The sequence below is a fragment of the Mastigoproctus giganteus genome, chromosome 5 (assembly GCF_048544385.1).
Source record: "Mastigoproctus giganteus isolate SK-2022 chromosome 5, ASM4854438v1, whole genome shotgun sequence".
Classification (NCBI taxonomy): Eukaryota; Metazoa; Arthropoda; class Arachnida; order Uropygi; family Thelyphonidae; genus Mastigoproctus; species Mastigoproctus giganteus.
Window position 1 is genome coordinate 216,808,196 of NC_143579.1, and position 20,739 is coordinate 216,828,934.

At 34.9% G+C, this 20,739-nt stretch overlaps 1 protein-coding gene across 2 annotated transcripts in view; it reads right to left on the bottom strand.

The window, feature by feature from the left end:
- Positions 1–20,739, bottom strand: part of LOC150086107 (solute carrier family 4 member 11-like) — a 478,166-nt gene that overhangs the window by 326,520 nt on the left and 130,907 nt on the right. For both annotated transcript variants that reach the window (XM_090373714.1, XM_090373715.1), the window contains exon 2: positions 2,053–2,093. In XM_090373714.1, the coding sequence (XP_090229840.1) occupies positions 2,053–2,093 (41 nt within the window). The remainder of the gene's footprint in view (positions 1–2,052; positions 2,094–20,739) is intronic.

Consider the following 20,739-nt stretch of genomic DNA (forward strand, 5'->3'; position numbering starts at 1 on the left):
AAAACTAAAAAAAAAAGGTAAACTGCAGCCATTATCAACCCACTGCAAGATGGAAGCCTCCTCAACATGAATTGTTGAGGGAAATGGCCCATAATCTGCCATAAGACCGGCTTGAACCCCGGTCTACTCAAGGAACGTGTGCTACTGCACTCCCGCATTCATATGCATATAAAATAATTATATACATAAATATAACATAAGACCACGTAAAAAGCAAATAAAGGAGTGCAAAATTAAGCAAAGTTTATCCATTTATTTCAGAAATTAAATTAAAAGTTTGATCATAATTAGAAATGTTTGAAATCCCCATACTGAATATAATAAATGGGTACTATAATTATTGTACAGTACTCATAACTACTGTACAATAATTTAAAAGGGCTTGCTGTTTACAAATTGGCATCATTATATCACACCTCATATTATTCCAACCTCTTCCATTAAAGAATTTCATATTTCAAATGATTTTTTGGAAAATTTTCCAACTAAATTTCGTTGTAGTATTTTCATGGATTGGTCCTTATATCCAACATCAAAGCAGACAAAACTAGAAATTGAAATTTAATAAGTAAAAGTAAATTAGCTATTATATTACAAGAGTTCTGCAATCTCCAAACAAGACTTATTTGGTTTCCACTTGAGTCTTCCCATTTATCCAATTTGGAGATGTGTACAAGTGTTTTAAGTCTTCAGAAATAACCGTCAAATAGTGGATAAATTCTTTTTCTCAAACGGAGAGGGAATTTTTTTTTCACTGTGTGCTTCTAGTAATCAAAACGAAATCTAATGGAGTCCCCATTTATTATTAAATCTACAGTTCTGTTCTTTCCCAAAGGGGTTTTGAATCTTATTACTGTACAATTCAATTTTAAGTTAAGTTTTATTTCCCTATTCTCATTACCAACCATTTTCCCCGTCTATGGAATGCTTAGCTTACTTAAAAAAGAAAAATTAAGATATTTTCGAAGATCAATTGAAATTAATCTGGAACTGAACTCTGTTTTAATTCCTTCTTTCTGGTTCTTTTGTCTATTGTGTAACACAGCTGCCATTACTTTATATCTCATTTGTCTTGTTTTTATTACAACCATCGGTAATAATACAGCCAAAATGGACCACAGACTCGTAAAATACATCATATAAATAAACAAATTGTCTAAGGAAGATAGCAAAATTCAGTAACTTAAGATTGTAAAAGTACCCATCAAGGAATATTAATGCAAGGCTTTCAAACTTCATGCTAAAAAGAGCAGTCATGAGCTAGACTGCTTTGCGCATGCTCGTTAACTGTTACCAGAATAGGAAAGAGGCTCACTGACGTACAGTTAAAAAAAAGAATCACGACCTTTATAGAAACAACGATATAAATATTAACAATAGCTGATTAAAATTGTTTTAAAAGAGCATATAATTAAGTATCAGTTTTATTTTTTTAATTACGTGTTTGGCAGTGGTTTACGAAACCAATTCTTTGTCACTACCTGCTGCCATACCGGATATGATGTCACCAAATTAATTTCTATGGATTTAAGTAGTTCAGAAGCATTTGGAATTTGACTGTTTTAGTAAGGACTGCGTGAAGCTTAATTTTGTGCACTTTTTTACTAAATAAATTAGTTATTAATCAATTATTATAAAGATTTTATACCGAACCGGAAATTAAATAAAAATATATAAGCTTATTAAAATATAATTATAATTAACTGATATTGGAATATGTGAACAGAACTTCACATGAGTGATTAATAATTATTATCATTAAAGTTTTTAATGTCTTTATATTTGACTGAAGACTAAATTAATGGAAACCGAAGGTGTATTAATGTAATATAAAATAACGAAAGATTATTTTAAGATTTATCAACTAAAGGAAAATTATTCGGGTCGTGGTAATGTTAATTGGCAATTTAAATGTGATAGCATAATTGAGAAATATCGTTAAAAAATAAAAATAATCTATAAATATTTTTTTTAAAAAAGTGAATTCCAAGCTAATTCATAAAAAAAGTTAGTGATAATTCTTTAAAATTCATACGAAGACACGAAACTTACCTCGTGTTTTGCATACATAAGCGTAACTTCATCTCCATCCTCTGAAAATAAAGAGAAGAAAACAATCTTAGTTCAGATAACACACACATCATGATAAACATTTTTTTTTCTGCTCTTTCGGGAAATCAGCTAACTAAATCATGTAATGGTATAAAATAATTAATCTAATGGCATAAGCCAGACTTTTTGTGAAATATGAAACAAAAAATATGACCTTTTATGTGGTCATATAATCATCCACATGGGAAATGCAGCGTGCAAGTACACGGTGCATTTTCCATCTTTAATTTTCTAAATAAAAATAGTTGGCGAGATTTTTTGTTCAGTTAGTTTTGTTGGAAGGTGTTCTGCACGAGAATTCATTACCCAAATGCTTTCTTTCGTTTAGAAGTCACTTTTCCCAAGGGTAACTTCTTAATACTCAAGCCGGCAAATAAGCATTTAAAATAAAATTTCTAAAGTAAATAAAAAGGAAATATATGTGCCAGTAGATTAAACAAACATCCCTCCTCATAAACTCCTTTGTAATAAGTTTATAAGAGCAATGAAAAATAAATGAATTTCATAAGATGAATTTTCTATGCAAACCATTTTTCTTAAATAAATTTCTCAAACTTCGTACAATACAATTAAGATTCTGACTTCACGCTGTAACGCAGCATCAATCAATATCCAAGTTTGCCCAAGAGTGAATAATTTCGTTGAAGATGTCATGTCTTTTCACGAAACAGAGAATGCAATTACAAAATTGCACTTTGTACCTCTTTAAACATATCTGTGAGGGAACTGTTTAATTACGAGCACCGAGCCAAGCTATGGGGTCGTTCATAATGACTCCTGAGTAAGGAGCTCGTCATTAGCCACGCTCAGGATCAAACTTTCTGGAGAGGGTGGAAGAAAAAGTTACAAGCGATCCTCAGAGAAGTCAGTCATTAGAGTTAATCACTGGTCAGCAAGCACAGAAACACTAACCGGTGTAATTACCAAAGCTATTTCTTTCTCGTCTAGCAAGAAAAACCTTTAAATGATTGGTGGACAGAGTGCGCTAAGCTATTGACAACTAGCTGCAGCATTAACTTTATCGAAATAAATGCATTTATTTCAAGTGGGTCAATTTATATATGTAAATTTACTGAACTGTCAGGTAGAGTAAAATATTAAAACAATTTGGTCTAAGAAGAATTAATTCTTAGACCAAACTGTTTCGTCAGTCGTTGGCAGCTCTTCAGACAGCGGATTTGTTTCTCCTATCAAACAAATCAACTTGTACTTGAAGAGGTGTAGATTATATTTTAATATTTTTTGACAGACTTCCCTAAGACTTCAATAGAACCGCGAAGACCTAGTTCTGTATATTCCCTATCAACGTAGATTGTGTTTATCCTGTGTGCCATTCTCTAAAGAATTACTTCTTGATTTATTTCTCAGACATTAGTATTCTCATTTCTCTTCTTTGTATCACGTTTTCCAGGAGTTTGTGTTTCCAACATCACACACATCTCATTATTAAAATGCACAATAAAGATTTCATATTGATCTTCATCTCACAAATAAACTATTGTCATATTTCTTCATTTTGTCTCATGCTCCTGTCAACAACTTCGGTTTTCTCTTTACTCTAACATTCCTTGAAAGATAGAGCTTACCATAAATCTTTTATAAGGTTCACACATTTCTGTGTGCTATCTCTGATAATCAAAAAAATCTAATTATCAAACTTACATTTTATGATGGAACCATTTCTAAAAAACTGAATTCAGGAAATAATATTCAAAAAAAGAAAATATAAATCGAACTAAAACACGTTAATAAAGAAAAACATAAAATGCGAGATCCAAACATCGTTAAAAGTTTAATATATTCAATTCTCATGATACATAATGGAAGCCCTTTAATATTTGAACACCAACTAATGATTTCTATTTTCATTTTAAAAACACACATAAAAACGCAAATATAAAATAGGTGTAATATAAAATATGATACACGCATATACACTACTCTACCAAAAGTATTCGGACGCCGTCAGGTTTGGAAGAACCCCATTTTAATGAAGAAATTAAAAAGGCTCAACTGTCATATCAGGGCCACCCGACAATCCACTCATCTGTCCATGTATATGTGCATAAATTGCATGCGTTCTCTTGTCGATTTGCCTGTTTTGCTGAACGAAAAACCCGAGTTTCGGGGAAACCTTGCTGTCCACGCATGAGACCGACTAACTCAGCCACGGAATGAAAAAAAGTTCCTCGCATCATTAACGGGATTCGAACCAGGGCTTTTTCCATCTAATGCGGGGGAGGACGGTGATTATAACCACTGTAATAATCACATACGGAACAGAGTACAGAGAGATTCGTCCTTCCATAGAAACGATTTCCATTGCTCTATGGCGTTCGTTTCACCATATCATGCAAGGTGAGACCATTGATTGCGGTTGGTGAACTTTGGCTTATTCGTCGGCACTCCCCCACGAAAAGTGAGTCTTTTGAACTTTGTACTAGGTATTCATAGAGAACTTCTGTTGATGCCTCTGGTTGGTGTTGTGCAGGGATGTTTGTTGAAATTATCCTACTTGTTGTAAGGTGGCGGTATCATAACACTTCCACTTCAAGATAACATCACCGAAGTCCAACTTTGGAAGGTGTAGGATGTCAGCATTTATAGGAATCGACAAGCCAGTAATGTGACATCCAATAGAAACGGTTGTTTTTAGCCAGCGAATTGTTAATTACTGGAATAAGTTACCTTCATGGGTGCTTGAGGCTGACAGCTTAGGGAAATTCAAAGGTCAGCTGGATAGTCACCAAACTGAGATGGAAGTCAAATAGTTAGGGGTCTGGATCACTTACCAGGTTAAACAAACTTATCTTTGCAACGAATTGCCCTGGTATTGCACCATTTCAAACAGGTAACCTCGCTAAAATTTTAAAGATGAGGAACTGCTAACTGGTCCCTCGTCAGATAGCAGGCGCTCTCTAGTGACAAAACTCAAAAACAGATAATTTTATCAGTATTAAATTTTGAAGCTCTGGTTTCATATGGAGCACATGGTAGCTCATATTAAATAACTTATTTGCAACCGTTTTTTTATTATTGATCAGAAGAGACGACCCACTATATGATAAGGGACCAGTTATACCTAAAATAGGCTATTATAGCAGAGTCATCTTTTAAACCAAATGTCGATTAATCATCTTTTTGCGAACCAGCTGTTTGAAAATAGTGCAATATCAGGCAACTCATTAAAAAGGCATGTTTGTTTTGCTCTGTGGATTAAGACCATTGTATTACGTAAAGGCTGGTTAAAATTGAGATAAATTCAAGTTAAATTCGAGCTTAAATTTCAATTATTGTCAGCCACAAATATAATCCCGAAGGATCAATCTTAAATTTACTTTCTCCATTTAAACAATTATTAAGCAAATAGCTGCAATTAGCTTGTTCATTAGTGGTGGTTTGACGACAACCGTAGGAATGTTGAGCAGATAGGAAAGATTAGAAATTAATCTTCATTAAAATTGATATTTCAGAGTTAATGGAAATAGCAGATTAATAGAAAATTTATTTGAAGTCTATAGATAAGAGTTGTAAGACATGTCAAAGTAGAGGTTAGGATTTGTAGAGTTCTCCAGTTTGAACATGTGACCGCTATTAATGGATTTTAGAGATTTAACAGAAAATTGATGAAGCCCTTTGATGAAATAGTTTATGCAGTAAAATGGAAGGAGCTAATTTTCCAATTATGGGAAAATGGTTTCGAATTTATAAACCACTTTTCAGAATCGCACTGTTAGACCAAAGAGATTTTTATTTGACTACATTATTAAACATTGTGGGCAAAATAAAGAAGTCATTAATATTTTCTTTGAGTAGACAAGAAACAGAAATTTGTTCTGATTCAAGATGTTTGGGTTATGACGTCACATTAGAGATACCACAAAGTAAAATGGCTGTAATATTCACGTGACTACCTTCTTTCCATGTGAATTTGTAATAAAACATACGGTGAATTAATTATTCTATACTTATATAATAATTTATATAAAAACATATGGACAATAAAATTTAAATTTTAAAATAAAATACTTAAGTAAATTTTTTTAGTTTAAATTTAATAAATTGAAATATACTAAGACACCTTTTATTTTCTGGGTACAAAATTGGCCGGAAGTACCATTAAATGATTTCGCCCCCTTGCGGAGAAGTAATTTGAATTCCGTTTTCTTTGAAAATTATAATTAAATCAAACACAATATGACTGGTCTCTTTCAAATTCGAAAAGATCTAAATTCAAGATTTTGCCTTTATAATCCAGAATTTGATCAGAAACCTCGACATTTATGCAATCTTACTGCACTATAAACCTCACAGAAGTAATAAAAGTAGATATCAAATGCATTAACTTCTATAAAAAACTTTGGAAATTAGTTACTAAATGCTAAAATTAGAATGTCAGCTTAACCATCCACTTAAAATAAAGACACTATCGGGATAATCTTATCTTGGTTGCATATAATTATAAACTTAACAGCATAATCTCTAATGACTGTTTAATGTTAAAATAAACTAAATAAAAACCCCAGGGCTCACATCTGGTGAGTATGGGCTTGGCACACCCAGGATCCTGAGTCGGATATCATCATTCTTCTCTTTCTTGGTGATTCCCTTCTACTTCTGACTCTCTCAGGGTAACTCAATTTTTTTTTGGCTGGTGCAGCATAAGCCTCAGGCTTCCTTGCACCACATGACTAATAATAATAATAATAATAATAATACTCCCTTGACAAAACTGTATAATCCAATGTAAAACTGACAAAATATAAAATTAAAAGTTATAGAAATATACAGCTTGTCAAAACTGTTTTGGTCTGGACAAAGAAAATTTTGGATTTCATTTTTCCTTTTATATCTGCAAGAGTCCATCAATTTTGAAGTTCAACATCAGATGAGTCGTAATAGGTTTTATGAATCGCATTTTTATATGAAGTCATTCATTCTCAAATTTATAGCAGTTGAAAATTGCGCTTTCTTCGGTTACCCTCATAAATGTTGCCAGTTAAATGTCTTTAACTGAAACTCGTTTTGTAGATGAAAGATAATAACCACTTTATCAATGCCTTTGGCAATGCACTGGCTGCTTTCTTTCCTAAAGAGAATTAAGTGTACAATCCAGATTATATCGAATAAACATTAAATAACTGGAGAAGATGGTGTGTCCAATTTCGGTTAAGTTCTCGTTTATCAATGTATTAATGACAAGTGTCTGCAACTTGCCTTGTGATATCTGGACAAAGTGTTGAATGATAACGTAGTAATTGTAGGAGATACTATTGAAAGAGAATCTAGCAGCCGCTGGTTTAGACATTTTCACAATTTACAACATTAAAAGGAGTTATCGATTTATTATATGAATATATATTTTTTCTTTTTGTGGAGAAACTCAGTTTGTTTTCTATTGAAACCCATAAATGGAGAATAACGTGAATTTTCAACCAGAAATTTAAATAAACAAAATTAAATTTTGATATGCCCTTGAGTCTGGGTTTAAATTTTTATGGGCCTTTTCACAACGTGGCTGGTTTTTCTTCTGGAAACTCAGGTTTTTCGTCGAACAAACAAACTCGACCACAGATCTTGACATATGGTCTTAGAAGCTAATGAGCTATATACAAGTAAATAATAAGAGTATATGGGCTCTCAGCTTTTATAATGATTATCAAATTTCTATTAACAATGACAAGTAAAGTAATGGCATCCTGCTTTGCAGGGCGTAGAGCTTTAAATGCACAGCATACGTCATCAAGGTTAAGTCCAAAATGTTTAAAGTAGGGAACCTAGTGCTGAACTTAAAAAGCAAAGAATTCGTTACAATTTCACGTATTTTATAATAGCATGCGGCAGTGGGGATAGAATTTATAGTTTTGCCACTGTTACACACTGTGTGCCGATATTGGAGTCAAAATCTAGAAAAATTCTTCTAATCGGTGATACGATTTTAACCTAGATTTTTTTACAAATTGGTGATAATCATAACTTACTGGCGGACTACAGTTACACCAATCCTAATCAGATACCAATTCTATTCTACTTCACCATCTCTAACCAATAGGTTCACTCATTTTAGAAAACAGCGTGGACTGATTGCTGTTTACTAAAGTACTCGTTGAAGGTATTTAACTAATTGTATAATATTTGAAGGTATTTTAATATTACCATCAGCATAGGCATATGATGCAATAAAGCAAGCTTATACAGCATCAGCCAAAAAAAAAATCCCTTCCCATTTCTCACATTCCTTCGCTCCAAGACTTTCTCTAGTTCTTCCTCGAATTTATATAAGCTGTCAACTTGCACAACGACAAATGGAAGTGTGTTCTAGCAATCAACTACGCGATGGCTAAAGGCAAATTTCGCACATCTATTCTACAACTGTCTTTCCTCAATTTGAATTTATGTCCCCCTCATGCTGTAATCTGAGCAAGAGGAAGAATCCCATCAGCATTGAGCCTGCTCAAACCATTCAAGGCCTTATACACCTCAATCAGATCACCTCGAAGGTGCCTAGTCTCCAGACGCTGCAATTTGCAAAGCTTAAGCTTTTCTTGGGAAGAGGATCCCTTCGTTCCCCTCACAATCTTGTTGCCCTTATCTGTACTCGTTCTAGCAGTTCTATATCTTTCCTAAAATGAGGCCTCCAGACCTGTAGCAGTACTCAAAGCGGAGCTTGACCATTGCCTTATACAAAGGGATAATCACTTCCTTTTGCCTACTAGAAAAATTCCTGTATACGACTAACAAAACCCCATGACCTGCTCTGGCAGCCTGCCTGCCTGCCTGCACAGCTCAGAAAACTTCATATCTGACGGAACAATTACCCCTAAGTCATTTTTATTCTCTCTACCACCCTGAGTGTAGTACCACCGAGTTGGTACGTTACTCTGGGGGTTACTACTTCCCATATGCAGTACCTTACATTTGTCAATGTTAAACTTCAGTTGCCATTTCTCAGTCCATCTGCCCAAATTTTCCAGATCCTGTTACTAACAACCCTGCCAACCTTTGTATCATCTGCAAACTTGGACATTAAGTCTGATATACCTTAATCAAAATCATTGATAAATATGCAAAAGTACAATGGGCCTAACAACGATGGGAGAACACAGAGTGGTAATCAATGTAAACTGCTCTCCATGGAGTCCCCTTTTCCTTTGTGACCACATCATAGTAACCAATCAAATTGGTCCCATAAGTCTTTCCCCTTTACGAATCCATGCTGTGTCTGAAGTCTTACTGCAGTATTGACCCTAAATGATCCTGCATTTCTTCTTTAACTAGCGGCTCCTTTATTTTCCCCGTGTGGAGGGGGATATTTGATTTAATTTTTGAATTTGAACTCTACTGAGGTCTCAAACACACCCCACATTTCGCAAATGACTGCAATTCACAGAAAAACCTATATTGTAGGGTGTGTAAAGCGGGTGTTAGCAGAACATTAAAGACATTTACAAACCTTTACTGAACATTAAATACATTTACATAAAAAAAAAACAAATAATTACATACATGCATACCAATTTCCATATATATGAACCATACTAGTACAGTAACACTATCTCTCATCAACTATTTTCGATTTACATATTAACATCAGTTATCTTATTTAATATGAATCATCGATGATTACTCAATCATTCTCTTACACTACGAATTTTTATCAGTTACATCAGTAAAACTCATTTCAACTCTTATTACTCTTTTTGTATATTTGTTTCTAGCCTTTAACACATGAAGTGTATTACAACCGTATTACCTCAATAATATTCCTATAGATCACCCATTCTACCTTAATTACTCTCTAGTTATCATCTTAGTCATCCCCTTTACCACCCTTACGTTATTTCAAAATCATTTACATTCATAACAAATTGTCTCAATCTTAGTAACTAATTTGCCTAATACAACAGGAATGTTCTTTTTTTAAAAGGAACATCACTCAATTGCTTATAGAGATAGATATGAGTCCTTGAGTTCAGGATTCGAGAAAAAAAAAAACAGGAACAGACTTACGTTCGGGAATGGCCACTACTTCCAATTTTCCTTGCGTCCAGGCTTCCTTAGTGGCGGACGGACTTTCTTCCATTTCTTGGGCACACTGCCTTCCGATGCCAGACCAGGCCTTCTTTGTCTTCTTGGCTCACTTATCTGCACAACTTTCAACGCACATGTTCCCACTCTTCCATACCTCCAAAAATCACTTTCAGTCCGCAGTTACTCGCGTCCTCTACGCCTCACTACCCATTTCTTTCACGTTTTGTTTTTCTTTTTCTTCTTGCTACCACGAGATGTGAACTCTGACCAAAAAAATCTACTCCCACTTCAACCCGCAAGCTCACGACCCTTTCGACCACAGAGAAGTTAGATACAGAATGGACACTTGCTCAAATTACTTCCCCCGAACTTAACCCAAATATCTTACATTTGTAAGATCTACTTCTTACACCCGGAACAGGAGTTAAACTAACAGGTCTGTAATTACTCGTGTTACCCTTTAAACCCCCTTTATGAATTGGGGAAACATATGCACATCTCCAGTCGCTGGGGATCTCACTTGAGTCCAAGGATGTTCTCATAATTATGGCTAAGGGTTTGTTTTACTGAGATAAATTCTAATTTTGTTAAAAACAGAACAAGAGAAGTCTCCATGTACAATGGCGTGGTTGAGTACTTTTAGAAGGCAATTCAATAAACAGTAAGCACTAGCAACTGAATTGATTTATATCTGTGAATATGACAATATAATGGCAGTGTGCTATGGCAACAGGATGCAGAAAGGTTGGGTAGATGGACTGAGAGGTGGCAAGTGAAGTTTAAGATTGAAGAGAAGCGTACCACACTCAGGGTGGCAGAGAATGAAAAGGACCTAGGGGTAATTGTGCAGTCAGATAAAGTTTTCTGAGCAGTGAAGGATTTAAATTGACAGAGCAGGTCACGGGGTATTGTCAATGATATACGGGGATTTTTCTAGCAGGGATAAGGAGGTGATTATCCCCTTGTATAAGGCTATGGTCAGGCCACGCCTTGAGTACAGGTCTGAAGGCCTCATTTTAAGAAGTATGTAGAGTTGATTGAGCGAGTACAGAGAAGGGCAACAAGATTGGTGAGTGGAAAGAAGGGGATTCTCTTACCAAGAAAGGCTTAAATTCTGCAAATTGCAGCGTTGGAGACTAGCACCTGCGCGATGATATGATTGAGGTGTACAAGGCTTTGAATGGGTTGAGCACGCTGAATTCTGATGGGACCCTTCCACTTGTTCAGATTACGAACCTGAGTGGGCATAATTTGAAATTGAGGAAAGACAGATGCAGCATAGATGTGCGGAAGTTTGTCTTTAGCCAGCGGGTGGTTAATTGCTTGAACGAACTTCCACCTGTCGTTGTGGAAGTTGATAGCTTAAATAGATTCAAGGAGGAACTGTACTAACAATTAGAGGAATGGAAAGGGCTTTTTTTTGGCTGATGCTACATAAGCTTGCTTTCTTCTCTACAACCGATTTGTTTGCGTGTTGTACTAGAGACCACCTAGTCCTGAAATGGGTTGTCACAGCAGTCCCATCTTTTCAAATAGTCTTCTCTTTGAAAGTAGTGCAATACCACGCAACGCGTCAAAGGCAAGCTTCTTCTGATGTAATAATTAAGAATTACATATCTATAATCTGTCAATATAGACTGAGTAAACAGATAATATAGATAGAAACTCGTAGTTTATATTAATAAGAAGAATGTAAGAAAATATTAAAAAACGAAAAAAAATCGAAAATTATCGAGTAGTTTCTCTTTAGCGATTGCATATACAAGCACACCAAACTATGTTTTACTAAAACTGTCTTCTGTATGTACACAACGAGCGCCCTCTAGTTGTTTTTCTTAGAATTGAGATGTTTGCTTAAAATAGAAAATTGATTTCTAAATGTCAGTCTAGCAAGACGGCAAGCATTACTCTGATGTCCTCATATTCTTTTCATATCAACACAGAAAGACAGAAAAAAAAAGTATTTTTGTCTTAACAGTTCAAATATTTCATTCCGGTTTCTTAAATTAAAATAAGATCTTGTAGAAATGTGTATCCGGTCATTTAAAACTACCATCCAATTTCATAATACAGTTTCTTCCACATGTTGTCAGAGTCTTTTTACATTTTCTGCCTTTGCCTTATTAATTCTGTTGATTTAAGAATTCCCAGTGGAAGAGCGCACTGCAGCGTGATTCTCTTTGCATGCTTTTTAACTCTTTATCGATTTATTCTGAATCGCTGTTCACAATTAAATTTAAACATTTTCAGAAAACAAAAATGGTGTATTTATTTAACATTTCGGTGCACGCATATTTATTCTTTGAAATATTCCTTAAGGGAAAAGATGTGTGTTAAAAATTTAATTAGGGAACTTAAAAATGGAAGAAAAAATCGAAAAGGTGTGTTGTAGAAATATTTATCGGGGGAAAATTTGCATACGAGTTAATACGATTGAAATCTTTCTTTCCCTTCCTTTTTTTCTTTGATGATCATTCTACTTACGTTCATTTTCCTTCTGATGATAATTTTTTAACGACAATCCTGTAATACGAATACTAAAATGGTAAACGGCAGGATGGAAGCCTCCTCGAGGATTCATGTTGAGGGAAATGGACCATAATCTACCATTTGGTTGGCAAGATCAGGCTTGAACCCCAGTCTACTCAAAGAGCACATGCTACTGCACTCTCGCTCCTGACCACTCAGCTACAGAGGCCCTAATAGGTGAGCTGCATCCATGTGGATTATCAATCCACTTCAGGATGGAAGCATCTTCAACGATTCATGGTGAGGGAAACGGACCATAATCTGGTCTGCTCAAAGAGAGTATGCTACTGCACTCCTGCTCAACACGATAATATTTTTCCTTAAATAACTAACAAGCAATCTATTTACTACTTTTAATGTCCAGAAGAGAAAATAAAGCTTTGCCTCCACAACGAGATGAACTAGTATTGCACTTTTAAATAAACAGAACCCAGGCAGTGGTGCTCTAAAGCAGATTCGTTATTTGCGAAAGGAACCTCACAGGTGCAGCACCTACAGTGCAAGATCAGCTGATCAGAAACTAGATCAACTAAGACTGATCAATTGTCTATTTAACGAGCAATAAACAACACCCTTTCCCCCCTAAAATCGCTTCAAATGGAGGGTTTACATTTGGAACATCTTCAAGTCTATTACGAATATTTTCTTAAATATTTGATCTTGTTTAACCCTTAACCACTAATGTGCCTTCTGAGATCCCCTCAATGTCTTTACTACAGCGCCTAAGTGTGTATGGACCTTCAAAATTAACGAAGGAAGGGTTTAAGTGTACGAAGAAAGATAACTTAGCGTACCCTTAACATTTGAAATTTCTAGAATTTGCATATTAACCAAAGAATTAGTTAACTATTTTTTGTATAAATAGTTAAGGAAATATGTATTTTTTTAATTATGTTTTCTTTATAAATAGGCAAATGTCTGATTAGAATAGAAAGATAAATAATTTTCTACTGTATACCATCCTCCAAAAAAGTATGGGAACACAGCGGTTTCACAATGACGTCATTTCCCCTTATTTTGCAGAATATTCCTTTCTATATCATTAAATAAACTAATTGTATTTATAACAGTAATTAAAGAAAGGAAAGAAAATATGAAACAGGTTGGTTCATCAACAAGTGATGAATCAACAGTGCCTGGTATTGAAAGAAAAAAAAAAAAAACAACTCTTAATTCACCAACCTTGGCAAATGTCCATAAAGAGAAAGAAATGAATGAAAATGGATTTACTCTAAACATTTATAACGTCAGTTTATTTTTCCCTCTTGTTTACTACTTCCTATAAAGCTAAGACGCTCATAGCATCGAGTGGGTTTTAAAATATTAAATGTTAAATAAATTTGTTCTAATTAATTAAAAAAAAGAAAAAAGGGGCCTGTCGTAATCATTTTAATGCCTCGTTGCTACTTAAAATATTTTCGCAACCTAATAGTACACTGAAAAGCAATTAAAACACTTCTTTTAATTAATACATAACCAAATTCGGAGGATGCTCTTTCTCGTTGCCAAGGAGATAAGGAGAAGGATGCTGTCATTAATAATGTAGCCGAGGTTAGAGTGTCCAGATGACGTTTGTATTTCCATTAGCATAATCAATGAGTTTGAATTGAGATGTCACGTCTTTTATAGGTCTTCAGGAGGTCCTGGGGGGAGGGGGAGGGGGAGAGGAATTAGAATCTCTTCTTTCTCTCTTCGTAGCCAGTCTTCAATTTCCTTATACAATAATGTTGCTGCCACGTTTTTTCCACAGTTATTAAATCCGTTTTTATGAATTGTAATTTAATTTTAAATTCTTTTAATTCATTTTGGTGAATAATTAAAGGTTTAAAGAATGCTCGCTCTTTTATTTTCTTTCTTTTTGTGTTAAATATAGAACTGACTTTAGTCCAACAAAATGTGTATTATAAATAATTAATTAGTTGAATATAGACATCTTTTAGATTTTCTATTATGAAAAGAATATTAAGAGCATTTATTATAAACTATATTTAATGATTTTAAAATGATTTGAATTGCTGGTTTTGTATTTATTATTATTGTACAAAGTACACTTAAAAAATAAATTTAAAAAAATAAATAATAACAATAGCAAATTATTACTAGTTTTTTTAAAGAACATCCTCTAATTAATTTTTAGACACCTTAAAAAATTGTCTATGACTGAATGTCAGAAATGAAAGAAGAGAAATAGTCCCATTTGTTCATAATTATAGCGATTTAGATGTGCTGCCATCTATCGGCGTTATGTTGTACTACTTTTTTTTTTCGTGATTTAGCATTGCACGCGAACCCAAATACAATCAATCTTTAAAAATAAATTCTTTTCATACATAATAGAAAATAAAATAAATACAAATTAAGAAGATAGATTGATAAAGCCAGTTTTATCTGTGAACACCAGATTCCAAAAGGGGAAAAAAAAAAAAAAAAAAAAAAAATGTGCTTTTTTTTTCGTTCCCAAAGGCTGTTCTTTATCCATCCTTTTCCTCTTGCATATTAATGACCTTTCATTGACTGGAAATTCTGTCCATAGTTTTGCTGATGATAGCTTCAATCTCTTGAATATCCACTATCAATTCTTCAATAAGAATTCTTCTGCTCCCATGCTTATCTTCAGTGACACTCGGACTTCTACACAAGATCATATATCTCTATTAGGGATAAACCCGACTTCTAATCTCTCTTAGTATGAGCACATTACAAATATTGCTTCCTCTGCATCCAAAAAAACTGAGTTTTTCCCTTTCTCTCTCGACAGTTCTTTTCTTCTGAAGAGCTATTCACTCCTATATTATTCCCACATCCGGGGAGTGCCCCCATAATCTCTCTATAGCTTCTGGACTCCAAAAGAGAGCACTTAGGAGATTAATGACCCATCTCTTACAAAGTCTCCCCGCTCCCTCTCTTATAGACGTTCTGTTTCTGCCCCTTGCCCTTCCTGGCATTGTAACTCCTCCTCTCTTCCAAGCCAGTCTGAACACGTGCCACAACCACTCAACATCCATCTGCTGTCCAACGTTTCTCCTTCTTCCTCACTTACCAAATGCTACAATTTACTAAACAACATCAGTTTAGTTAATAATGGATTAAACTGCCTTTAACCAAAACAATTTATTGAAATTTGCAGACCTCTGGCTTCAAACAATGTCTGGATGCTCCACTGAAGGAAGATACATTTTAAACGAGGAGTCAGCTGTTGTATTGTGTTTGGTAGAGAACAGTGAAGCTCAGCTGCTCATTTCAACAGCCAATCGATATTAATAATAAGTTTATATCAACATTAATTTAGAGAAAAGGTTTGAAAAGAAAAAATTCTTAAGTACCTTAAGGGTTCAGCATTCTATGATTTTTTTTAAAAATTTAAATAGATTTAATAATCGCTTTATTTAAGCTTCAAATAACTGTACTGTCTTACTTAATATTTGAATATTGATTAACATAAAAATTCCATTAAAGATGCAATCAAAAATTCCTTTTTATTGAATATTCCTTCTGGTGAGCAAAAAATATTAAGAAAAAGTTTTTATTTTGATTAGCAATGAATATTTTGGTTTATAAATAAAAAATGAGCGATAATGAAAACACAGCTAAAATTAAAATATGGAAAACCCAAAAGGAAAGAAAAGAAATTCTATAACTAGCCATTTTCATGCCAAAAACACAATTAATAAAGCGAAGCTGCTCATTGAAATTAGGGGCTGGTGTGCTGCGCCATCTAGTGGTAGGAAATGTAAACAATTCGAAAATTTTTAAATTCTTTCCAAATCCAAGCTAAAAAGGGTTTTCGTGGTAGGAAATGGCGTGAGCTTCTGCTAATCACTAATATTAGTGACTAATAGTTATACAAATTTTATGGTCACTAATTGTATTAACTGTTACTAGGAAACAAACAAATCAGTGGAAAAAATTATAATTTCTATTTTAATTTGCTAATGTACTTTTTCTTTAATCTTTCGTTCAATTTCAAAGACATGGAACGTACTTCGGAGTGCAAAAAACAAAAGAAAAAGACCCTTTTAACGCAAAAACTTCAAAATTATTGGAGGAGAAAGATTTTATTAAAAGAAGTATTGAAGAATTATTGTATGTTAGCTAATTGAAGAAAAACACCTAATAGGAATAATAGCAGGAGAGAAATAGAAGATAAACAATTATAGGATAAAACAGAGAAATACACCGGTGCCAAAAAGTTAAGGAACAAACTCAGAAACGTAAATAAAGAGGTAATCTTTTATAAGATTGTGAGAAAACGTCAGTGCAACACTGGTTTTAAATGTTTATTTTTATATTTAATTATGAAAACACGAAACACAAAAGCTATTAGAATCTATAATGCTTAGTAACGTGCATGAGTTGAAGGTTGAGAAGTCAGAAGACACTGTTTATATCAGAATTGAATTTCTGTAGATTGTAATTTTCCTGGGAAATTAAGGAATACAAAACATTGAGATTGAAGGGATGAGGAAGAAAACAAGTTGGCTCTACGACTTTGAAGTTGGACAGTAAAAATATTGACTGGCTTTTACAATTCAGCCCCCCTCTCTTCCACAAGAAAAATAAGGCCAAGAGGAAAAAGAAAACCTAGTTTTTTTTATGGAGAGGAAGCCATATTTGTGATGTGCTTCTGCTAAGAGAGAGCAGAAGGGCATTTAAGGACTTGATAGATGCTATTCGGTTGAAGTTGTACAGGGAAAGGTTTCTCAAGCTGGAAGGTGGAATACAATGTGCTATCATCAGCAAAACTATGGATAGGATTTCCTGTCAATGGAAGAAGGTCATTAATATACAAGAGGAAAACAATGGGAGAACGAACTGAACCTTGGAGCACACTACATTAGTGGAGAAGACAGCTGTCTACCATCACCAGCAGTCAGAGAGAAAACTGATATCCAATTGGGAAAAAAAAAAAAAAACATTCCGCAATTCATAAGATGGAAGCGTGTTTAGAAGATCTAAATGCAAACACGATCCAAAGCTTTAGAAATGTCAACGAGCAACTGCAAACGTTTCCATTGAGTTTGTCCACAGATGAGTAACATAAGCCAGTATATCACGAGTTGATGGTCACTGACCGAATCCGTATTGGCGATCACTGATCAGATGAAAGGTTTCCATACTTGTCCTAAACATATGCTGATCTGAAATTATGACTATGCAAACGAGTTTGTGAGTGACCAAAATGATGGTCCATGGTAAGGGTCGCTCAGGTTTCTGGAAGAAGACCTGTGACTGCAAAATATCATTCAACGTCCTCCTACCTACAGAAACAGACCAACCAGAAACCCAAACCTCGACCTATTAAAGCACTCTATTAGACTGAGCGTCTGCTTGACTTTTACATGGTCTGTTTTCTCCTTCTGAAAGTATTGGGTTCCCTCCAGAGATCTTAGCCTGTTTAAACCTGTCGTAACATGCAATCAGGTGGTTACCTGATTTGCATGTTCATGGGGTCAGACAGAATTTCTGTTTCATAAAAGGAGGAATATTTGGACCTTTTAAAGATGTATTCACGATTTTGTTTATCCCTTAACTTTTGCGGGCAAGTGTTAAATACACCTAAAGGTCGTTTCCAAAAGAAAGTCCAAATATCTTATACAAGGGTGGTTGTAAACTCCTTTCCTATTTTTAAAAAATTAAAAACTCCAAGTGCATAGTATCGAAAAACTGGTTTTTGCATTGCAATCTGTACACGTGAGATTTTTTAAGCAATAAGAAATGAAATTGTTTGAAATTTTACCTGCAAGCATCTAAGAGTTTATTCAGTCCAATGAATGAATTAATTTTTATATTCGTTATAAAAAGGAATGATTCAGATTATTATTAGTGGTGGTGGTGGTGACAAAATACACAAGAAACCACGCTTATACAGCATCAGAGGGGGGAAAAAAGGGCAACATTTATCTGTCCATACCATCTAATAGTTTATCTAGTTGTTCCGTGGATTTATTCAAGCTGCCCGTCTCCAGAATACCAGACAGAGTTTGTTGTTTGAATTTATGCCTCCTCATATGTGTAGTCTCAGCAAGAGGAAGAATGGCATCAGCATTGATGCTTACTCAATCCATTCACCTTAAACACCTCAATCAGATCATCTCGCAAGTGTCTAGTCTCCAGACACTGCAATTTTCAGAAGTGATACATTTCTAGGTAAGAGCACTTTTTTTGCACTTCTCCCCAATCTTGCTGCTCTTCTCTTCACTTGTTATAACAGCTCCAAGTCCTTGAAATGAAGCTTCTATGAAGTACTCAGGTCGTGGCCTACCCATTGCTTTATACAATGAGACAATCACCTCCTTATCCTTGCTAGCAAATTCCCGTATATCACTAACAAAATCCCATGAGCCGTTCTGGCTGCCTATCTACACTGATCAGAGAACTTCATGCTTGACTGCAAAATTACCCCCAGGTCTTCTTCATTTTCCACTACCCTGAGTGTAGTAACACACAGTTGATAAATAATCTGGGATTACTGCTACTCGTGTACCTTGCATTTGCCAACTTTAAACGTCATTTCTAAGCCCATCTGACTACTTTTTTCTAGATCTTGGTTACAGTAGCATACCGTCATTAACCGCACTGCCAACCTTAGTATCGTCTTCAAATTTAGGCATTAAGCCTGACAACATTAATAAATATTGAAAACGACAATGGGCCCACCACCGAACCCTGTAGGACTCCACTAACAACATTGATCCACGAAGACAAGTGTCCACTGATTAGCACTCTGTCTTCTCCCACTCCACCATCCCTTCATCCATAGTAGCAACTTGCCCTTAATGCCACATTGCTCTATCAAAAGCTTTCCTGAAGTCTAAGTATATGATATAAAAATGTTTTCCATCCAGTTCTTTTGTGACTGCATTGTAGCATCCAATCAAATTGCTCAGACAAGATCGCCCCCTTACAAATCCATGCTGTGACTGAAGAACCTGAATTCCTGTCTAGATGGTCCTGCATTACTTCTTTAACCACTGACTCTATTACTTTCCTTGGAACTGAAGTTAAGCTTACAGGTCTCATATCACCCTCTGGTTTCCTGCTGGGATATACATATACTGGCACTACTCCAGTCTATATGAACCCCCTCCCCTTCCCCCAGAATCCAAAGATGCTCTCAGAGTTATGGCCAAGGGTATGCTTACCTTGTTTGCTTCATCCCTTAAAATAATTAGATAGATCCCATCTACCCCAGGTGGCTTCACCAAATTCTTTCGTTAAAAAGTCATTTAGCTCCCTCTTGGACTCTAACAAACTTCTCTCTTCCACTTTCTTAGAGAATTCCTCATGTGTGAATGAAGATGAAAAAATATCTATTCAGTTTCTGAGCAACCTGAGCTGGATCATAAACAGTTGAACCATCAATATCAAGTGACGAATTTGATTCATTCTCCTTCCTTCTAGCGTGTACATAAGTAAACACCAAAATATCGTACTCTAAGTGGTTTCAGAGAAGGTTACCAACTCTTAAATTTAGATGTCCTTTATCAGCATCACAAGCAATGATAAAAGAATTGAGGAGACTATCTAGTGCTCGCCACACATTTCATGGACTAGTTTTCCCCGAAGCATGGTACGCAATGCACTAAAGGTAGGCTTCTACCTGTTTTCACTATAGAACCAAACATCTGCATCCATTCTAACCACGAGACTATCAGAGCCGATGTGGTTTCACCCAGTGGGGATGAGAGACAACGTTGTACAGGGTTTAGAACATTAGTCAAAACTTCTTTATTATTATAAAGAGATGCTTTGATAATCACTCCAAAGATATGTCGAAGAAGTATAAAATTGCCTCCAAAAAGAGAAAAAGATGCAAACATTTAATGGAGAGTTCTAGGAGCATAAAACGACTAAGGCCAGTATTAGTAATGGCCCCGTGGTGCAAAAAAGCTTATGGCTTATGCTGCACCAGCCAAAAAAATAAATATAAATAAATAAATAATAATAATTAATAAAAGAAAAGGAAATTAAACGTATCATCCTATGCGCTTCCCTTACCCGAAAGTACTATCCAGATGACCTTTGAATTTCCCCAAACTGTCGGCCTCTACCACCCATGTAGGTAAC